This window comes from Liolophura sinensis, chromosome 1 (genome assembly GCF_032854445.1).
Source record: "Liolophura sinensis isolate JHLJ2023 chromosome 1, CUHK_Ljap_v2, whole genome shotgun sequence".
Lineage (NCBI taxonomy): Eukaryota > Metazoa > Mollusca > Polyplacophora > Chitonida > Chitonidae > Liolophura > Liolophura sinensis.
This window is the reverse complement of record NC_088295.1, coordinates 55338185-55361046: the sequence shown is the minus strand read 5'-3', so window position 1 is coordinate 55361046 and position 22862 is coordinate 55338185. Positions and strand designations below refer to the sequence as shown.

Below are 22862 nucleotides of genomic sequence, written 5' to 3'. Positions count from 1 at the left end.
TTATGTGAAAGACCTACTTCTTGTTCAGGCCAATCCTGACGACTTACGTCTGATTGTAAATATGACATAAGTGACCAAAATATAAGCTTGGCGTTTTACTGCTGCTGAAAACCATCTACAGCTTAGCAGCCTTAGTTAGAATGACAAATGAACTTTATATACATACATGTACATACTTCTACTGCACATCAGGTTTTACCTAACTATCTGGAATGAATTAACTCCCTTTGATTGACACATTCTAAACAGAAAACTGGTATTAACTTGTGAAATTTCTGTGGAATTTGAAAATGAATTAGTACCATGAACAATGTTGCAAATGAATACGATTTAAGACAAAGGATATTTCTGATCTGGTAAAATTCAAAACATAATAAAAGACTGCTCAACAGCTGGTGAATCTGGCAAAGCAATCCAGCCCTTTGCCATAAAACGGTGTCTGAGAACCTCCACTAAACTCAAGTGAAATTTCTTTCCGGTCGATCGTTGGTTAAGAAATGAAAGTGACAGCCATAGCACAAATGAAAAATGGTAAAATTATACACATGATATATATGATGCAAACTACACAATATGGGTTTGCTGATGAGAGTAAAAATACAACATTTACGTAGTCCAAGGAACACAAATACACAAATGTCATTAATGTTACAAGTGCTATATACTGGAGTTGCATGTCATCTTACATGTATACAAGTACTATAACAATATAACTGCCATACATCAAGTGTCAAAATATGTCGTAATTCATAAATGCACTATAACAATGAATTACTACCCTTGTTACTACCATCATTAGTATTCCATATGATGTAACAATGTTCTGACATAGCGGTCAATAAACTGTCTGAATTGACACCTTCACACGTTCAAACGAAATTGTGCAAAGATTCTGTATCTTTTCTTCCAGTCCGAAACACCACAAAGTTTTCATTGCAAAAAAAGCAACCTGTTACATTTTCTTCAGGAATAACTCGAAAAACAAAACCCATCAATGATCCAAGAATATTGAGGTTTTCTACAACAGTCCCATTTTAAGAATACCTAGGTTCCTGCTAGGAAAGTACAATATATATGATTAAATGCCAATGAGCTTATATTCTTTGTGGAAATAGGCAATACACAGCATTTACATAATATATCATATTCTTGAGGAACTCTGAACCAATTGAAACATATACAAATCTCAACACAGGTCATGAGCAGTATTAAGAATAAACGATATTATCTTGGCAGGTGCATACAAAAATATCTGAGTACAAAACCATGAGAAAGAAATGCTAAAACCATATGTTTTTTAATAAATGTTTCACTAATCGAGGTATTCAATGAGACTCTCTTCCCTGCTCAAAACAAGTCCCATGGGCATTGAATTCTATCTTATTATCTGTAGTATCCTGCATGTTCTGTGTCACATCTTTTACTTAGACTACAAGCACTACCACCTTGATGCAAGCCATGACACACTCAAACGGGAGGGAGCATAGTATAGGCCCATCAAGTCTCCATTTCTGTGCTTTCTCCACAGTTAAACAAAAATGCTGTCATGTAGCAGTTGAGCACTACAGCTCCAGAGATTCAATCATAACATGGAAAATACTGTTTATATGCGGGACATATGTAAATGTCAAGACTTTCTGCCCACTTAATGTGCACAAAACACTGATTTAACAGTATGAATGATTTTAGCCTACATGTTCAAGGGTTACCAGTTTTCATGGATATGAAAACTAACAAAACAAGGCCAGACTTCTCCTTAACAACTTTGCATTACAAAATCACTCCAGAACTAATTTTGATGTTTTTTTCATTGAAAATATTGAGCTAACCCTGAAGGTACTGATGCATACATGTACAATATCCAAGAAAATTTTTCCTTTAACTCTTAAATGTTCACAAAAGAGATTCCTCCAAGGATTGCAATAGAAAAAAATCCAATATACTGAAAGGGTCAAAATGTTTCTCATAAAACATAATCAACTGTTTTTTTTTTCTTGGAAAGTTTGGATTATAAGTAGTTACAAGTTACAGCAGAGTCAAAAATATTTTATCGTACATTCACATTTAGACTGTCTGACATATAACCTTGCTGGCAAACTTACGAGTATGATAAAACAGTCCAATTTACCATCGACTGGAATTTCACAGAAATTCCAGAAAAAGGACCAAACAATCTGTTAATGAAAGAGATGTGCTCAGAGACAAGACATAAAATGATTGTAATACAGCCAGAGAGACCAGCTACTGACCAAGACGTATAACCTGTGGCAGCATAAAAGTTGTTAACATCTGTATAAATCCAAGACCTGGATGAGAACAATAAACAAGGGTTTTCTGCAGCCAAAGATTCCATACATACATGTACTACACTCTAAAAATTGTGTACTTTCCAAACCAAATAACATAACAGTAAATTCCTTCTGTTTAAAATACTAAAACACAATTATTTATTTTTTTGTAGAAGCATGACATTGTATTATGAAAAAAAAAAAAAAAGACAACCTTTGAGAAATGTCTCACCTACTTTTACACTTCACAATGCTTTGTTTTCTTTTTCATACTTTTACTCCAAATTTCAGTTGACAATTATTTAAACACGTATGTCATAGATAGGTTTCATGATCATTTAAAACAAGAGACACCTAAATATAATTATATAGGATATTAAATTGCTGTTCAGTCTGGGACTTTTAAAAAATCTCGTAAATCAATTAGAAAACATCACATCACACCTGGCTTTCTATGTACACATCCTAGTAACGTCTTCTCCTCTCCTCACCAGGGGTTACCTCCCTTTGCATAAATAGTCAGTCAGTCAGTGAGTCACACATCTCGCACACATTTCACAGCCACATTCCTTCTCTCGTCTCAGCACAAGTCTGACAATATGGTTTCCACAAATCTTTTGCCCGAACCACAACCTTAGCACTGTCAGCCTTTTCCTCTGACACCATATAAGTCCTTTAACAACAGCTTTAACTTCACAGCTGTCTTGACTAGCAGGCGTCAAAAGCACTTCTGATGTATTCAACATTCATAACACTGTACATATGATCCCAAGGAATACAAAAAAATCGTCCCATTCTGAAGGTCCATTTCTTTCCTTGTTAGCACACCCATGGCACTGATGCAGCGTAGTAAGCATAAGCGAGAGGCAGCAGAGCGAAAACAGTCACCAGCCAGTAAGGGAGATAACTGGCACCCAAGTCATAACACGAATAACATTTTGGCAAGTCTGGTTATGTAATGATATGGTATTTTTGCTGGACCCACTTGGAAGATTGCCTCCACCTGAAACCAGAAAGACAAATCAATAATATTTCACTGGTACAGTCACAGGAGTCATTTACATAAGCCAGAGAGTGGTTTCGCACAGGTATCACTATGTGCTTGAAGTCAATGCATGAAGTACCACCCTTGCCATTTACATTAACACTAAATATGTCATGACATTCAATTTCAACTGATTTCTGTGTAACACCATATTCATATATTTTCCATGACATGACAGGGATTCAAATTCATTATATATACATAATCATATGCATATATTCCTATGATTTTTGCATGTTCCCTTCTCTGAATGTTGCCATCGGTGCTTAGGTATGATTAGACCAGTATAGTACAAATATTCTTACACTCTCATTACCTGTTTTAATGCTGATGCTTGGAAAATGGCTCCTGCTGTGCATTATACAGGAGAGCTAAAAACTACTCACAGAAAAAAGTGCTATGACTTACGGATAACAAGTTCATAATTTATTCACACAATATTTTCATGTTGGTGCCTGTAATGTTATCAAGTGATTGACACTTCACAATGTTGGTTTACAGAGTAATATAATACTGACATATTATGTCAATTGTATATAGAGTAATACGATATAGCTGAGTCTTTGTCCACTCAACTTCTAAATGCCACTAAAAGAAGTGATATTTATGTACACCTTCTGTCCCCAATCTTACCACAGAGTATGTTGTGTGCATCTGTAGTGAGGTTGTTACCCCTCAGGGGATGTCATCATCTTCCTCCCAGGGTGGGGCTGTGGGTAGCATGTGCTGTAGCAGGGAGCTGTCTGTCAGGAACACTTTGTCTGATGAGGTGTCGTAGAACATGGGGAAGAAGGGGGTGGAGGAGTCTGTGGGGGAGGGGGGTGAGGGCAGTGGGTGGTAAGACACCCGCCGCATCTGTGCGTCCTGCAACTGCACCGTGCCGATCAGGATGTCTAACGGAAGTTTGATTTTTCTGGCCAGTCCAGATGGCTTGATGGAAAGCTGCAAAACATTTTTTTCCTCATCGTAAAACAACCTGACTATATCCACAACAATTACATAATCAATGGACACATAAAAAATTTATCAGTCAAAATAAGGAACATTAAGTTAATGAAAAGATAGATTCCACAAGGCAGTCCTTGCTTCATGTTTATTTCACCGTTATTTAACATTCTACAATTTTTCATTGTCATCAGTTTTAAGGGTGGGAGAATGTTCATATATCTTATATGAATCTCGCCGAATTGTAAATCACACAAAATAAAATTCTGCTGAATTTGATGATTGGCAGTTCACACATCCGAACTTTACTTATATTCTCCTCACTTGTCCTTTTGTGGCAATGGTAAAGGTTAGACGAAAACCTTAGGGAAAATCACTTGAGACTGCCTCTGTAGTCATTATTTTTAGAGACAATCACATTATTTATGGGGAGAGTTTGGGGGTCCATACCAGCCAGTAGTACCAAAATAGCTCAGAACACATCCCTGTTGACTAAGCCATGTTTTATCACTGCCAGCAAAGCTGACTGGAATTTACGACAAAGGATGCATGCTCACCTCTAGAATATACTGACAGTCTATGATTTTGCAGCCGCGGAGATGAGAGGGTGGGACAGAGGGAATGCTAAGTAACTCTCCATGCCAGGTCTGTTTGCCGCGTGGAGAGATACTCCCCTTGTGGATCGTCACCAGCACAATCGTCTCTGTGAAGCGCCCTCTATACGAGTAGTAGGTGATGTTCTGAAACACACAAAACACACGTTTTTTTTTCATCAAGCTGTCTGTTGCATACAACAGGCTACCAAACAGCTCACCTGTACGAGACATGAATGCAAAAACTTCTCAATACACAAAGTACTTTATGAAATACCCTTAACTTTTACTCTAATTCACAAGAGTCACAAATTCTGAAATTAAAAGTAGTCATGAAGACAATTAACAATATAACTTCATTACAAAGTCTGCAGTTTCTATGAAGCAAAGACTACAAATATAAAAGGTCACTTCCAAAACATGGACTTCCAAGTGGGAAAAGAAAACAGCAGCTATAATTCACAACTGTCCTTTCTTTTAACAAATATATGATTTTCAATAGTAAAACTACCTCGATTTATGTTTGAATAAATATATGATTTTCAATTGTAAAACTTCCATGATTTATTTTTCAACAAATATATGATTTTCTAAAACTATCATGATTTATTTATTGATCCAGATAAATTCTTTGTAAAGGGACATAACCCTGCCATGTTACTCAAGATAAACTTTCAATGCTTACTTCCCTTCTCCTGACAGTCTTAAGCAATTCATCACTATGAACACCTGCCATTTAATAAAAGGGGCATTTGAAGCACCAGTGAATGAATGCAAATGCATGTACAGAATAGTTCTTGGCAGAATCCTACGATGCATTTCTATCATCTGATCTGTTATACTTATCAAAACAGACAATTATACACAAGGCTTGTTCCAAACTCACCTAGATACATAGAATTTGATCGGTGAAAAAATAAATGAATGCGATAGACAGGAAATCAGTGTTATTACGTGTCCAGATGAAGTTTCTCAGCAACGGATAAGGATACCTGTTATTCTTACAACTAAAGACTGTCTGACAGGGGATTGGGGCGGGAGGCTGGAGGTACATGTATGTTGAATCAGCTTTCATTCTCACTGAGCGATACACCTTCAGTTCGCACCGAACACTCTCATTTCCAGAGAATCAGGGACATGGTAATCGTTACTACCCACACTATCTAACAATGCCCAGAACATCCATCACATAATATATATATATCCCATGGTTGGTTAACTTTACTAACACTGTAAACCACGCTGATTTAAGTGTCCTCAAGTGATAATCAGCAGAAACAACTTAACAATACTTGTAGTTTTGCATTTACAAATTGATAGGGATGCTGTTCACACTTTAATATGTAAAAATATACTGAACCACAAACTTAGATCAGTGAACCTTCATTGAAGTCCAACTGAGCACTTTTTGGTTACAAGGTAAGACTCACTAATTTCCACATTTTCCGATTTTCAACTTGAGGCCAAATTCTACAACCTGCTTCACCACTTGACTAGATCAAGTTGGCACTTTGCATAACACGTTTTCAAGAGTTAAATAATCCATTCACAGTTTAATGCCCAATACAATAATGATAAAATAAATACATGGCAGTATTTGAAATCTATGACATTTCCTAATCTGCTGCATGACTGTATGCTATGCCACTATTAAATGTTAAATATAAACTCAACAGGAAATCCTACCAATTATGGCAAAGTATATATTTCCAGGTTTTTCACCCTAATGACAACTATCAATGAAAGAAATGCACAATAAATAATTCCTCGTTTGCTTGAATTTAATGTCATGTTACTAGATTCCACAGTTACTAGCAGTAGCAAGACAGCAGACATGACATTCCACCAGCCACACTATACTGATATTTGGAACGCCCTGCACATTCAAACTTGTATCATGATCACCAACTGAGAGTACTCAACTGCCAATTTAAAGTCCTAACTACTGGTATATTCAGCTACAGGATTGGAAGAGGGCTATAGGGTCTATTATATAATATAATTTTAGATATAAGCAGATTCATATACCGAATGACAAAAATATGTATGTATCTATGGGGACAACTGCATGTTATGTTCAATTTTTGGATGTCATCAAAATGACCTAATATAAATAAGCGAAAATCTTTGATAAGATGGCACAAAGTTTACCTGAGGCTGGGGGTCAAATTTAAGGCTTTACATATACAATGTATCACAGAATGGACTGAAAATCTTTAGGAAATTTGTTTACATATTTACATTCCACAAATTAACATTGTGATCACAACACCAGCTCATTAAGCCTGGTCAGGAAAGATTCTAAGCTTCTTTAATGTGTTCTCTTCAAAGCACTGAGAGCCACTGATATGGAGTATCATAACGTCATACTACCATTGTCATTTCTATAAATACTGACCCATGCCTACAGTGTCTATTTATACAATGCAACCCAACAAAAGTATCTTGTATTTCCTGCCAAGTTAGGCGCTAGAAAAGTTTTGCTTTGTTTCTCACATCTTTGATATACATGTTCTAACCAATGAGCTTTCAAGACAGTCCATTAGACAGCGCGATGAGCATTCATGGGATAAAGAATGGCCAAGAGGCTGGACAATCATGCTACTGGTACTGTACCTTCCATCCTTCGGGCTTTACTGTTGGGGAAGTGCTTGTTTTATCTGACCGTGCATGCTTTTAAGGGACATTTTTAGCCTGTCAGTCACATTACCGACAATTTGCTGGTCTGATGCTAATACAGAAACTTCGCCTGCCAAAACTGTGCTGGGAAAAAATCTTTCCGGGCAATGTGTGTTGAATTTACTGAAGCGTCTATGGCTTTTTATGTGTTTATTTCTTGATTCAATTTTTTTTTTACGCTGAAAGAGAAAATTATTGACATGAGAAATGTCTGATGGGTTTTCATCTGATGTCTGGAGAGAGTGAAATCACTTACGCTGAGTGGGCAACAGTGCTATTAATGTCCAAATGAAATCAATCAAAATCTACACAACATTCTTTTCCCGCATAAATAATATTTTTTCTCCATTTTATCAGTAAACAAATTTCAAATGCATCACCATTTCTCACATGTTCTGATGAGATAAAAATGAAAAATATTTCAATGTTCCTCTTCTTCCTCCTTAAAGATCACGCCAATGTCAATTGGTTTCAGGAATTGAAAATTAAGGCTAAACGAATACTCTTCAAGACCACAGTATAACTAATCAATAGTCAAAGAAATTTTCAATGAGAAGCACACATTTACATGGTCTCCAACTTCAAATGAGCTAAGTTTTCCCATAAAACCAGAGTTTCCAGTACATTTCTTTTTGGACTTCATGTAGCACAGATGTCTGTCAACATAGCCATCTCAGATTGGTAACAAAACATAATCAAAAACTCATCTGCTGTACCATACTTAATTAGATGAATTAGCTACACACTAAGCCAGGCAGGTATATACTGTACAAATTTTATCTATAAATTTTTCTCTGCTGTACTCTACAGCGTTTTTTTCCAGAGGAATTTGTACACAAAATTTTACGAGAATTAATTTCATTTAATCCACAAGCTTCCAAAAACATCACAATGGCGGTGCTGTCTCTGTAAAACCTTTACATCACATATCCATGCACTCATCACATAGACAATCCAAAATAACCTCAGACACATTTCAATATACAAGCAGCACTAATGATTTTACACATTGTAATTTCTGTAAACTTTCCACTATAAGGTTTTTAGTAAACAAAATATTCATAACAATGTACCATATAGCCTTATGTACATAAATTTAATCCATCCTCAATCCATGGACTTCATGAAACAATATTATCCAGTGAAAATATCTAACACTGGAATTCCTGTGTCACACAGGATCAATGTCTGCCCCTAGTTCATCAGCAGAAAATGCTGGTTTGTCATCATCATAAAACATATGGACTTACTATTTTAATAGTAATTTAGAAAACACTGAATTCCTTGTGAGGCAACATTTCTTGTACTGTAATTTCCATAAATCACTCACAATCACTAAATTATTCACGTGCAAATGAAATATTCAAAATCAGAAATCATATTACTTTACATACACATATCTAATGTATTGATTTAATCTATTTTTAATCCATGGAAAAATCAATGCAATATTGGGATTCCTTTGTCAAATGGGTATGACCAATGTTTGCCCTTAGTTGATCAAAAGAAAATACATCTTGGCTTGTCATCATAACTCAAAATATGGATTCTCATTTCTATAGTACATTAGAAAAGGCTAAATTCCTTAGAAGAAGCAAAACAACAATAATTCATTACTCCACGTTTATGTGGCTCATACAAAAAAACGTGTGTATTGCAAGAGTGAGGTGGAATTTCTGAGGTGCAAAGGATTTCCACATTTACACATACCAGACGATACCACACAAATAACACCTTATCAAAAGTTGAGTCAATCTGAGGGCATCTCAGACTAAACAAAATTATCAAACTTGTTGACAAAATAGACAGGAGGTTATCCACTACTAAAATAAACAAACACATGCATGTAATCAACCCAGTTTTAACTTTTTGGGATTGCTTGCTGAGAGACTAGCAGCAGATAACAGTACCTAAGCATTCTGCATGAGTAAACAGTATTATCTGCTCAACACAGAGCTGGATACTTGCTGTCTTCAAAAATGAAATTCTCAAGAAAGTGATAATGTATCTGCAACAACTTTAATAAAAACATTCTTGCAACCAATTTTCAGGTATGTACGGTAGTGCCATGAGGTAAATGATAGAACCTGAAGAGACAGGCTTGCCCAGCTATCCCATAATCCATCATTATTTCAACAGACAGTTAGCTTTCTGAACTATCTTGCCAGTCAGGTTACCTGGAGCTATGGCCAGCTACCAAATTATTCAAAATGCCAAACAAGTGTCTGCCCTCAATGTACCAGGAAATTACCAACTTCTTCTTTCATTTGCCGGGTCAGTAAGTCTGCACTACATTTTCAACATCCTCCCCTCAGGAAAACCATGCTGATAATACCCGGTACTTTGGGAAACAATAACAATAAATGAATAGCCAACGACACATGAAACTTGTCAAATAAACCATAAGAAGCTGTAACTGATTATTTTTATAAATGACATTGCCAAAAATAAATTTAAACCGGAGAAAATCAATAAAAAGAGAAGTGAAGGGCACCTGAAACTTGTCTAATAAACCACATAAAACTGGAAGTGATTCTTTTTATAAATGACATTACCAAAAATAAATTTAAACTGGAGAAAATCGATACAAAGAGAAGCGAACGACACCTAAAACTTGTCAAAAAAAAAAAAAAAAAAAAAAAAACACATGAAACTGCCACTGACTATTTTATAAATGATATTATAAAAATGCATTTGAATTGGAGAAAATCGATAAAATGTTAAAGCCGACAACAAATGGTTAGCCTGTATTTGGAGTTTTTTTCATTGTGAAATAACTTTTTCATCCATGTTAAAGTAAGTTTGCAACGTTGTGCAATTTTCATCTATCATGAACGAAATATTTTAGATCTGGCACAGCATAATCTATCTCTCATGAAAATATAAATCTAACACAACAATAAGAGTAAATGTCATGGTGACCTGGCCGTAGCACAGAAAGACTTCATGATGCATTACTTGTCGGATATAGTCCCCAAGACCATAAAACTTGTCCTAATGAATGGTTTAGACGAGCTGTAACAATTCTGGGGCAATCTCTCGGATCATTTCTTTTAATGAGAAGACTTGCGTCTGGCATAGCGCATTGATTGCTGGAGTATCAGTGCGTGATCTGCTGTCATATATATGGAGACATCCGCCCCGCCAGGGGCTCTTCCTGAGGCTGATATATGTAATCAATCAGACCAGAGTTTCGCAGAGATGAATGTTGCCCGCTGATTCCCCATTGGCCAACAACTTCACGATCAGCCTCCTGCCACTCGCGATGAGCGAACCTCATAAAATTAACCGTGGATCACGCTTCTGCCGCGGCTCCATCTTTGACGGCTTATTCCACAAGAGCACAGCACTAAGGGGATGTTTTCCTTCCATGCTCGAGCAATGGCCAATAGAAAAATCAATCCAGTTCTAAGAAAGCTGTAGTATTCAAGAACTTCAGCTCATCATCATGGCCCAAAAACAAACTTTTATGTACAGAAGCCCCAAAACATATTTACTCAAGCAGTTTCTTATGTTCACCACTGCCATGGAGAATTTGGTTATGCCATTCTAATGGCATCTGGCCTCGTTGATCAGCAATTGACTCCACAGGGCAGCGTTTCTGCAACAGCAGGTGTTCTAGAGTGCTCTCACTGGGGCATCCTTGGAAAAATCCAGATTGCTTTTAAACTAAAATTCTTGATTGCACAGCAGCAAGTACCACATAAAAACCTTTAGAGTTTGAGGGCATCTGAAAGGTTATCACTTAAGTAAACTGGAAATGTTCATCTCTGAAACGAGAAGATCTGACGATGCCACAATAAGAATGTAATAGAGAATCCAAACAATCTCAGGGTACTACTCAAATAGAAATTGACGCATGTCAACTGTTCTAAGGAAAGAAATGTGTTCTGAACCACATATGACGATCACAACTGAATCTCAAGCTACCCCCTCCCCCCATCAGTACTGTAAACCCAGGAGAATATTTTATTTCCACTAAACTTCATTATTTTTTGATTAGGGTTTTAAGTCGCACTCAAGAACATTTCATTTATATAATGACCACCAGCATTATGATGTGAGAAAACCGAGCAGAGACTGGGTTGAAACCAACGAACATCTGCGAACATTTGCTAAGGGTAAATATTAAACAAAGATTTTCACCATTATACTGACATTCAGTTTAAGTGACAAAAAAAACATGAGGACAGCATTATCTCTATCTGTTATTGTGTGTTGACCAATTCACAATTTGCATTATTATAATAATGTAGGTATTGACCAACATGTGAAGGGACAACTATGAAGTAATTACCATGTGAAGATATTACAATATCTTTCAATAATTATATATCGGTGAATGAACATGGCTGTAATATTGGTGAAAAGGCATTCAGCGATTATCTTTTTCATTAACAAAGGGAGTTCACAGACAATGCGATCTTTCCAGGTAAATCACTTCACCTTGTGCTATAAGGAGAACGGATTATTGCAGCCAAATTTAAAATAGCAAGACAATGAACAATTTATTATAAAGCTGACAGAATTATCACTTCGTTCACCTTAACCGGTACAGTAGTCACTGACTTTTTTAAACTGCTGAACTAAAGTTGGAACTGATTTGCATAAAGTAGTAATTTTTCTTATCACCAATATGCACCAGTCTTAAATGCCCAATATAGCTCTCATAACGTCTTGATAAGTGTTGCATTTAAGATTGATTTTCTTCATCATACATGTGTCACTCGATTTCTCTTCCATCTCTGTCCACACACTGCTCTGACCTACTTTCTTACACAAGAACTAGACCAGCAATTCAATGAATGACCAGCAATTTAATGGAAGAAGAAATGGAACAGATCAGCCTGGTCAGTGGTGAATACCACATGCTCAACGATACTGGAAATTTCAAGTGGTACTATCGCACCCTTTGAGTAATCAAATGAATATCCCAGCGCCTTAGTATTTCCAAACCCCATCCAGACCTTACTGAAGGACAAAGGTCCCTCAGGGAGCATTTAGATTCCCATCTTGAGAGGGTCTTGCGGTCACTGACAGTACAATATGCCAGCTGTTTGGTCCAGTTAAGCCATTTGGATGGTCATTTGTCCGACTGCTCCTCATGGGTGTTGAATTGGGCTCCTTCGTTAGGGTTTAACAATGTAGTCAACAGTTATGATTAATCAAGCAGTAGTTCGTATCTTCAACAGTTGCCAATGGTCAAGATACCATTAACAAGCAGAAATGTAATTGACCGTAACCATGGCTAGGTCAGATTTTATCCTCTCACGAGCAGAGGCCAGCTGTGGTTAACGGTAATCTGAATTATTAACATGTAGTTCAGTGCTCACTAACATTATAAAGGTTCTAAAGATATGCAAATAGTCCATCAGATCTTCCAACACAGGATGCCTTTTGTCACTGAATTTGAAGTACAAATCCAAATCATAGTGACATTCAGATTTTCTTTATAAGCCAACAATAACAGAGTTATTCTGTCAAGATATGCCACTGCAAAATTATTTGTACACAAATGATACAGATGTGCATGCCTTTGCTGATAATAACACGGTCTAAACTATTCTGTATGCCATTTTCTGCAGCTAACAAAGTGAGTTGTTTGGTTGTTACTGTGGTTTGGACACAATCTGTCCACACTGACATATTCCAAAAGTCTGACAATTTAAGAGTACATGTAGACAATGCTTATCTCAAGTTGAAAATGTACTGATTCATGGCATAAATGAATTAAATCAAAACTTGTACATTTTTCCATGACTAGAATTATTTGTTGTATACATGAAATAGTTGTCCACATGTAGTTTCACTTTCACTTAAGACTGAACTATTTCAAGTTAGTGCATACACACACAGTCTCAGGCCATGTGTATACATCACATATCTGACAGGACCTATAAGCTTTACTCTGGAGAAGAAATCTCAGGTTTGAGTTACACTGCAACTCAGCAAATCAGGGGGAAGTAATCAATGCTATCAACACATCTCCACAGTTGCCATGGTAAACAATACCACAGTGTGTATAAAGGTTACAGTGTACAATTCTACTAAGGCTTCTGTCAACAGCTCAGTTATCTTTTCCAGGGGAAATGCACCACCCTTTATCCACAAATGTGCAAAGTGTAATCTTCAACAAAAAATTCTTCACTGGGTATATCGGGACAGAGCAGAAAGATCAATTATTAACCTTTTTCTACATCTGCAGCCCATATCAAATTATTGGGAGATGGAACAACTTTTAATATGTGTCATAGGAAATTAGCATATAGGGCCTATTCATGAAATGTAGCAATTTTGGAAAAACGTTATTTTTTTTCTGAACCAATTGAGTTATCAATTTTTTTTTAAAAATGTTTCTTATTGCATCCTCAATATGAAAATATACACATATCTGTAGAAATGACCTTCCATCTGTTTTGGTATGGCACAAAAGCTCTATGGATTTGCTTTGAACAACCCAGGAAAACAAATTCGCTCAAATCAGCAAACAACCACGTCTGAGTACTGCATATATTTTCACAAGATCTCTATGTCAGTCCACTGGTATATATGCAGTGTGGCCGAACATGAGTACAATGCTGGTAACAGCCTGCTAGTGGAAGCTGCCACTTCACTGGGCGGTTAACACCAAAAAACTCAACTGAACACTCTTCTGGGCACATCCAAACGACAAATCAGTTCCCATGGGAGAAATTAGCTGTCAGGGGGGCGAGTCTCGCATCATGAATTTCAAATAACATTGGATTTGTTGGCATAGCTACTGTAGCGGTAACAAAAGGAGAATATCAGACTGAGTGCTTTGTTTTCTGAGCTCTCACTAAACACAGCTACAAAGCCAAGCAACCTGTTGGGTTTCCACCCTCCCACACAAGCCTGGGGTAAATGTATAATTTCCTCCTGCAGTACTGACAGCTTTATAGGTTTTTGCGCCACCGATGGCTGCCTGTTCATTAGGTCAACACTTAATTGTGTTCACCTAGTTTTTCACTCAACCGTTATTAAATACCATATTTTCTTAGCACTACACAGATAAAAAGGACTTTCAGATTGGGGAACAATCCATGGCCTTTGTTCGTTTTATTACGTGTTTGGATGCATAACCCTTTGTCCCTCCCTTTATTTCAGAAGATTCTTATAAAATTGTTGACAAAAATAAAAAAAATACATAATTGTATCAGTAAGCCTAAATATGATGACCTTCTTTTACTGAAACAAAATTTATGGTAAACACCATCCTTCATGCATCATGAACATCATTTCTACAGAATACACATATATATTTTCACTGTGCATGATGATGACAATTATAATCCTTTGATTTATTCACTGCTGCTTAATGCCGTACTCAGGAACTGTTTCTTTTCATAATGGCAGCCAGTTTTATGAGTGGAGGAAATTGGAGTGCCCGAGTACCAAACCACTGAGTTATCTGTGAAATCTTCCACGTGCGGCATTGGTTATATTAGTCATCTTCGGCTAAATTTCACATAAGACCACACCAGAGGCACCTCAAATACAGAGTATAAAGAGTATTGGCACAATTTTGGATTATTCTTTAAATTTTCACTTAAGTGTAATATTGTCTGATAATCAAATACCACACAATCGCTCTTCCTCACCCCGTCCCAAACATGCTTACAACTGAATGCTTACCTGTATTAATGACACCTGAGTGCCCGTAATTCTCCGACTGCTCAGGTTCTTAATCTCTGCCCAGACAGGGATGGCCTCTTTTAGCGTAAATCCCTTTCGGTCCAGCTTAAGGGTGGCAGTGACTGTGCCTGCCACACAGCACCAGGAGCCCACTGTCTCGAATGTATCATTTTCTACTGGCAGCTGAAAAATCAAAAAAAAAAAAAAAAAAAAAAAAAAAAAAAAGTTATGATATTTATTTGTTTGATTATTGTTATTTTTATACATTAATATGATTGCTGTCTAACTACACTAACTGTGGCAGTCCGTCTGTTTTATGAGGAAACTAGAGTGCCCAGGGTTACTGATGAGCTTCTGATATACACACCATGGTGGAAGAGTACTACTCCTCGTCCGTGACTGTAAGAGTGTGTCAATAGCCACACATGTCGCCAATGGTTTATTGTCACAAAATGATCTAATGTTTCTTATAAAGATTTTCTTGTCTGCTTCTTTATTTCATGTTTGAGGGCTAGTGATTCAAAGTCTAGCACTATAAACTCCTCAGTCAAAGGAAGCCTCATCCTATAATTCAGTAGCTTTTACTCATAAATAGCATAATCTAGGACCAATACAAAGCCATAAAGGCATAAGGTTTATGGAATACTGATTTACATACATTTATTTGACTGATGTCAAATGCTGTGCTCAAGAATTTTCTCTTATACGGCGCTGACTAGGTCTACCAAAGTGTTCAGAGTAAAACGCAGACCTTTGTCAGGTGCTTGACAAACCTCCTGACCTTAAGCTAAATAAATTCTAGGGAAGAGAAACTGAAACTTGAAGGCTAATCCATTTTTATGACAAGCAGACATTTCAATATACCAATCTAAATGTGGACAATTTTTTTACACTTGGCAATTTCGGATAATCTCATAGCACATGGCTCCCTCAGTCAGCTTGTCCATAAACAGTTCATCAATTGGCTAAATAGCTACAGGTATGTATGGCTGTGTTTAACTAGGTCTGTCATGATCCCAGTTTCCAGGCAAGCCACCTCAGCATCATGCCAGCCGCAATTTTTCACACCCTGACTTTTGGCACTAAATCAATCACCCATGAGGACAGGCCAATTTTACAAGACATCGTCACAAGATCAGTAGTCCATCTACATTTATATCCTGCAGGCAAACTCCTTGCTATAAACTGTTGATAAACGCTTATTTCATCTAAAACTTCCAGCTCCCTGGTTTGAGGCTGTGGCAATCTGGCAACATTCCCAACTACTGATGATACAGTTGCTTCAGGTCAATTACAATCACAGATGTGAAGCCAATAACTTCCACACAAAACTGAGTGGTTTCCACATTTCAGAACGGCAAATCCTGCATCCTGTCTACACTGTGAACCACATATACTCTTCGAACACTTTGCTCCTTTAGTACCCCTCACACTTTGCTCCTTTAGTACCCCTCCGTCATTTCTCAACTATTTCATTCAATTCACAATACAGAGAATGCGGTATCCAAAGCAAATACAGCACCAAGGTCTAATTGTTCAACACGGTACTAGGACTTAAGCCCAGTATTAGCTTCAGTCCAGGCTAAAGTGCCATTTGATTTGTATCAGGACGAGCATGGTATTGAGATTTCAGTTTGGAGTAACTTTTCATACAAAACTGTGCCCATTTGTACTTAAAACATGAGCTATGTGATAGTTTCTCAAACTTGCTAATATTAAGAAATGGTGCTGATATAACCCATAGAACAAAGTGTTTTTAGTCAAATCCATATTTCACGTGTCTGCATGATACTGCAAAAAATGTACATTAAAAATGCTTACTGTAATTCTTCAACCTTTTCTCATGTTCTGAAAGCATTATTCTGTGTAAACTGATAAAGCTGTACACTCTGTAAAGCCCTGAAACTGACCAACCCAACGAATGTAGTTTTTGTCTCCAAAAACAAAATAAAAATGTGAATAAATTGCACTGAAAGTTGCTCTTTAATATGTGAAAATGTTGAGGAAATTACGGTACATAAGACAAATACGTGTATTCAAAGTACACCATTGCTGCCAATAATGCAGCACACATGAAATTAATAAGCATATTTTCTGTCTAATACATGTTTGTATGTTATAGGTGTGGTATGTAAGCCCTTCCTTCTTTTTTGATTTGGAGAGGAGAGAAAAAAAATGTCAGTCTTACACAGGAGATTGTTATTTATTTGTTGGCAAAAGAAAGCTTATCGGTTAACATCTTTCACATAAAGCTCGGTTAAGTGAGGATACCAATAAAAAAAACAGGTGAAAGAACCTTGTGATCTTGCTGCCGTTTTCTGTACTACATAGCAGAGCTTTGACAACATAACAGTACATTCTCAGAAACATGAATAAAGCCCAATTATTTTCCTGCTGGAGTAAGTGACAAGCTTACGGCATTTTATTTTGATATCTCAGCAGGAAACCAGTTGTGTAATTCTGGAAGCCTACAGGAGCCCATGTGTGTTCAACAACGGGCTTCCATGACAACAAAACAATGTTTACCAGGTTGAAGAATGTCTGTATCTCTCTCAGGATATCTACAGGTTTTTATCAGCCTGGCAGGGTGCTGAAGTTTATCAACGATATCGTAAAACATCTCATCAAAACTAAAAACCAAGACTCGGATCCCTGATTATCATAACACATCACATGAGAATTGTGCACTGACACAGACATAATGCTATGTTTTCAAAACTAGCTTCCTACAGTCACTGCCAAGAGAATGATAAAAAAAAACTAGGATATCCGTAAGTGACACGCAACAGTGCCGCAAGGAAAATTTTATACATTCCACTCTTAAAGGGGCCATACCGCATGGTATTTGTGCATCAGAAATACTTCTGATGTCAGTTAATCTAGATAAATTACCAGATACAATTATTCTAATGACAGCCAATTATTTCTACAAATTAAAACGTACTGAGATCTAGAAATGTTCAGATTCATAAATGCTGACCTTTTGTTTTGCTGATACAAGCCAGGTTTCATGACCAAACCAAAACAAATTCATGTACTTGCATAGATCATGACCACATGGTCCTACACTTGCCTTTAACAAGCATGATATATTTTTGTACACGTAAATGTATATCTGTCGGAATTTGAGATACCCAAAATGTATCTTTGAAGCAAAGATGCTTTGAACAAAAAAATTACGCATTATTAACTTTTACTACAGGAATGATTTAGAAATGTTCTAGTACACACTCATAGGCTAATGTAAATCAGTGTCCTACAGACATGAACAAGCATTCTGTTATTTATTTATTATGGACTTCTTCAAATGCATGTAATAAATCATTTATGCCTGTAGAATGTGGGTAATAAATGAAAGAACAATTATGGCCTAATGCCATTTTGGCAGCATTGCAGCCATAATGTGGCACATAGACTATTAGAAAGTTACGCTACTGTCTTTTTTTCAGTAAAATGTAAAGTTAAAGGTGTTTTCACATTTTGATAAACTCTGCCCGCTTTCCACCCACCATAATGCTGGGCGTTGTCGTATAAGTGAAATATTCTTGAGTACGGCGCAAAACACCAATCAAATAAATAAATAAATAAACATTTGGATAAAGACAATAAATATTGTTTGTCATAATCTATAGCAGTTTACATGACTTGTCATCACGGCAGTTGGTCAGTACTAAACTCCAAACCACAGGAAACTGGACTGAATGTTATCCATTTCAGCGACTAGTTACATTCTGCAGACATGTAGCCTGGTGATCAAACATCTGAGAATGCAGAAGAGTGGTAGCGTATACATCTAGTGAGCAACAGAGTGTCATATCACCTTTTCTCTCTCCAAACATTAGTATCTAAGAAACAAAGGGCCTTTGTCATGTTTGTGAAGAAAATTTTCCAACAAACACGACAAAGCAGAGGTCATTGCACAGCAGGTTATTGAACTAGTGTATGTACTCCAAGACCCATCTCAGAAAGTGTTCACCTTGATCTTGACCTACTTCATCGCTGTTACCGTGTCACTTTAACCACATATTTGACAGCATCAAAACATACCCTAATTCTTCTAATTTTGGGGACAGATTTTAGTAGTGTTGAAAGTAAATATTTCTTACATTACATTTCTTTACCAGCCTTTTGGAAAAGTAAAGATGTTCATTAGATGGTCTAAGCATATGAGAAAACCGAAACTCAATATTTCAGCTACAATTACAAATATATTGGCTATAATGAGTAGACTAAGTGTCGGAAAATTAGAAGAAATAGGGTAGCTTTAACATCAAAACCTGTTTGCCCTTCTAGTAAAATTAGTCTGTCATGTGTTTATATACATGTTAAAAAGACCAAAGATATTTCATTTCCATGGTTTATTAAATGGTGCGCAAATAATGACAATGTCAAGTCTAAAGAATTAATAGAGCAGCAAGGGAACAGCCATATTGTTATATATCAGGTCAACAGAATTGCTTACATTCACTTTTAGAGCCCTCAACAGACAAAGAGACACCTGAAACATGACAGCTAGAAACTGATTACTGCGTCCTTGGTTTGTGAGGAGAATTTACTTTATATAGTGCTTAGTCTTGTTTTTGTCTGTAGAGCTTATACTAACTCATACGCACAATGAAAACTGAATCTTTATCTAAGTAAGATGATTCAGAATTCACTCTACAGTTCTCTCCACCTGTTTTGTAAGTTCAACCAGTGTATTCTTGGTTGGTGTTTAAACCTGAATAAAGAGTTAGCCCCTCCAGGAAGGCTTTTTATCAACCAAATCTGAAATGTTTCTATACACAAAATTATCACCAATGTATCAGTATATGCCTGTAAGTATATGTGAGGTGTACACCTAAAGTCTGTAATGGAATTCATCAAGGCAAATTACTACAGTGTCAAGCATAGAAAAGGTACATGTGCACGGCCAACCTATGCAGATTACTACAGTGTCAAGCATAGAAAAGGTACATGTGCACGTCCAACCTAGAAATGGATTCACAATCAAATGGTAAAGGCGCAAAAATAAAAAATTCAACAGGAAACTATATGGCCATATACCACAGAAAAGTATGTTTCAACGCAAGAGCTATGCAGAAATGTAGACTGTAGGTGGTTGATCATTACGTAACTCCTGAGATTTATCATAGCAAGATCTCTCATTCTCTCTATGTTACACCAGCAACAGTGGCAGCAAGGCAACTCCGTCCTTATCTGCCAAAAAGCTCCCAACACTGGGAGGTAGAAAGAAAGAAATAACATAGATAGAAATTGTTTTCGCCCACATGTTCTACACCTAAAGTGGCAGGTGAAAAATTAGCTACAGGGTCAATACCATGACTGTTCTAAATTACTCCTGACTCTTTTGGCAATTGGTTTGCTGTACAAGACCGGGGCAAAACTGAGGAATAATTTGCTAAACAAACAAAATAACATAACAGACATCGCCTGACATTGTAGTCGCTAACACAGAAATGGTTACGTACTTTGGTCTGTCACATCCACAAGCGCTCAGTGCGTTATTTTTGGAGTGTTGTGCAAAACATAACAATCTTGTACTTCCTGCTTACAGATAGAGTCTTGAAGGCTGGACAGAAGGAGATGCACAATAGATGACTTTTATGTAGATGGTTGACAGGAATACAGTCTGTGCGGGCTGCTCTAGTTTACAACTGTCTGTGGCATGTTACATTGGGCCCTCCGCAAGAATAAGTAAACTGTACAGTATCATCACCACTGCATTTGTCACAGATGTCAAAGGTGTCTCATCATATTAAGGAACTAAATGCTCAAAGTTTGAAGGGAAAGACTATGGCAAGCTTACATTTTACCTCAACCCTCTCTCACGGCTTTGCATGATTTCATGGGTTAGAGTGACAGGGAAGCCAACAAATACCTCTATTCTTTCAAGAATTAAAAAGTTTAATTGGTCTTGAAATCCAAGAATGAGGAATTACCAACAAGGGCTATCTGGCCTTTTTAACAGTGAGGGTAAAAATTATCACTTGACTGCACAGGTTTTTAATTCCATCCTGCAATGATATTGTCTGAATGCTGGCATACGCCTAATACTGCCTCACTGAAATGCCATTCTGACATGAGACAGGACAGTCTGCTAATACTAGGCTGACAATTGGCTGGTTTATCCTCTTATGTCGAGAGTCAAACAAAAAAGTTCCAAGGCTGCCAAGCAACTTTAATTTATTTTTTATTTACATATTTGATTGGTGTTTTACGTCGTACTCAAGAATATTTCACTTATATGACGGTGGCCAGCATTATGGTGGGTGGAAACAGGGCACAGCCCGGGGGAAACCCACGACCATCCGCTGGTAGCTGACAGACCTTCCCACGTACAGCCGGAGAGGAAGCCAGCATGAGCTGGACTTGAACTCACAGCGACCACATTGGTGAGAGACTCCTGGGTCATTACGCTGCGCTAGCACGCTAACCAACCCAAGCAACTTTAAAGATTATGGCTTGTCACGATGTCGGCGATGCACCATATATGAGTCAACTACCATATTCAAATGGAATGTTCAGATACAGCTTAATGCCAGATTTTACGTATCAACCAAGAAAAAGATAAAATCATGGCTTTTATTGAACAATTACGACTTACCCCAGCATCAGGTTCAGCATTTAGGTCCAGTACACTTATGACCCCGAATTTCCCACATTTCTCATGGTGTGGGCCACCGTGGGTACATATGGTCATTCTGCAGAAATAGCGAAGTCGGCCATGTTTTCCTTTGAATGAGGAAGGCAGTTTCTGAGGTAGGGTGAATTCAAATGGAAAGTAATGGGAACCAGCATGCATGAGAGCATCATCATCCAACTCCTTGTCACCTGCCAAGACAAACATGGAAGAACACTCAGGTCAATAAACATACAAAATTCATATGCAAAGTTTACAAAATAATTTTCAACCATTTTACAAGGCTATCAGAGAATACCAGTAGGTCGCCTGACTGAGCAGTTTGTAAAGCTGCATAATGTTCAGGTCATGTGATACATTCAAATCGCGAACTGTATTTGGCAATCCATGTACCATGTGGGAGGCAACTGCAACCCTGTAAAGCTGAGCAAAATGTTGAGCTACAATGTATAAGGTAAAAGATTTTCTTGGTCTCCGATATGCAAATTGCTACCGATGATTGGCTATCTGTGTTCTAAGGGTGGCCACTACAACTCTATGATTGGCCAAACACTTAACTAAACACTGGCACCGCCACCGACAGTATCTGATTCCTCTGTCACAATACTTCTCCTTACTTCATAAGGCAAGCTAACAAAGGTTATTTAGATTAGGGGGTTTGATTTGCCATTCATATATACCTGAGTATGACGTGTTTAAATGTCATATTGCATACAACATACATACTAATGTTTATTTATTTAACTGGTGTTTTACGCCGTACTCAAGAATATTTCAGTTACAGTATACGACCATGGCCAGCATTATGGTGGGAAGAAACTGCATACTAACATATATATACACATATACAAACTGACTTGTCACAAGTTACAAGTCTTCATTTACATGTTTTAAAATTCATCAAAATGGTACTTATCAGGCCCCAGTGATGGCATTAACAGATGTGTTAAGGGAATTCCAGATTCGGAGTAACTTTTATGTAGCTAACTTGGCAGGGGGCAACGTTCAGTATAAAA

The 22862-nt window shown here is 37.2% G+C and overlaps 1 protein-coding gene across 5 annotated transcripts in view; it reads right to left on the bottom strand.

The window, feature by feature from the left end:
* Window positions 1-635: 635 nt before the first annotated feature.
* LOC135467976 (arrestin domain-containing protein 17-like) overlaps window positions 636-22862 on the bottom strand; it is a 76530-nt gene continuing 54303 nt past the window's right edge. For all 5 annotated transcript variants that reach the window (XM_064745951.1, XM_064745977.1, XM_064745967.1 and 2 more), the window contains exons 4-8: window positions 21811-22037; window positions 15204-15386; window positions 4836-5018; window positions 3967-4275; window positions 636-3291 (exon numbers count right to left, since the gene is read on the bottom strand). In XM_064745951.1, the coding sequence (XP_064602021.1) occupies window positions 4009-4275; window positions 4836-5018; window positions 15204-15386; window positions 21811-22037 (860 nt within the window). In that variant the 3' untranslated portion in view covers window positions 636-3291; window positions 3967-4008. The remainder of the gene's footprint in view (window positions 3292-3966; window positions 4276-4835; window positions 5019-15203; window positions 15387-21810; window positions 22038-22862) is intronic.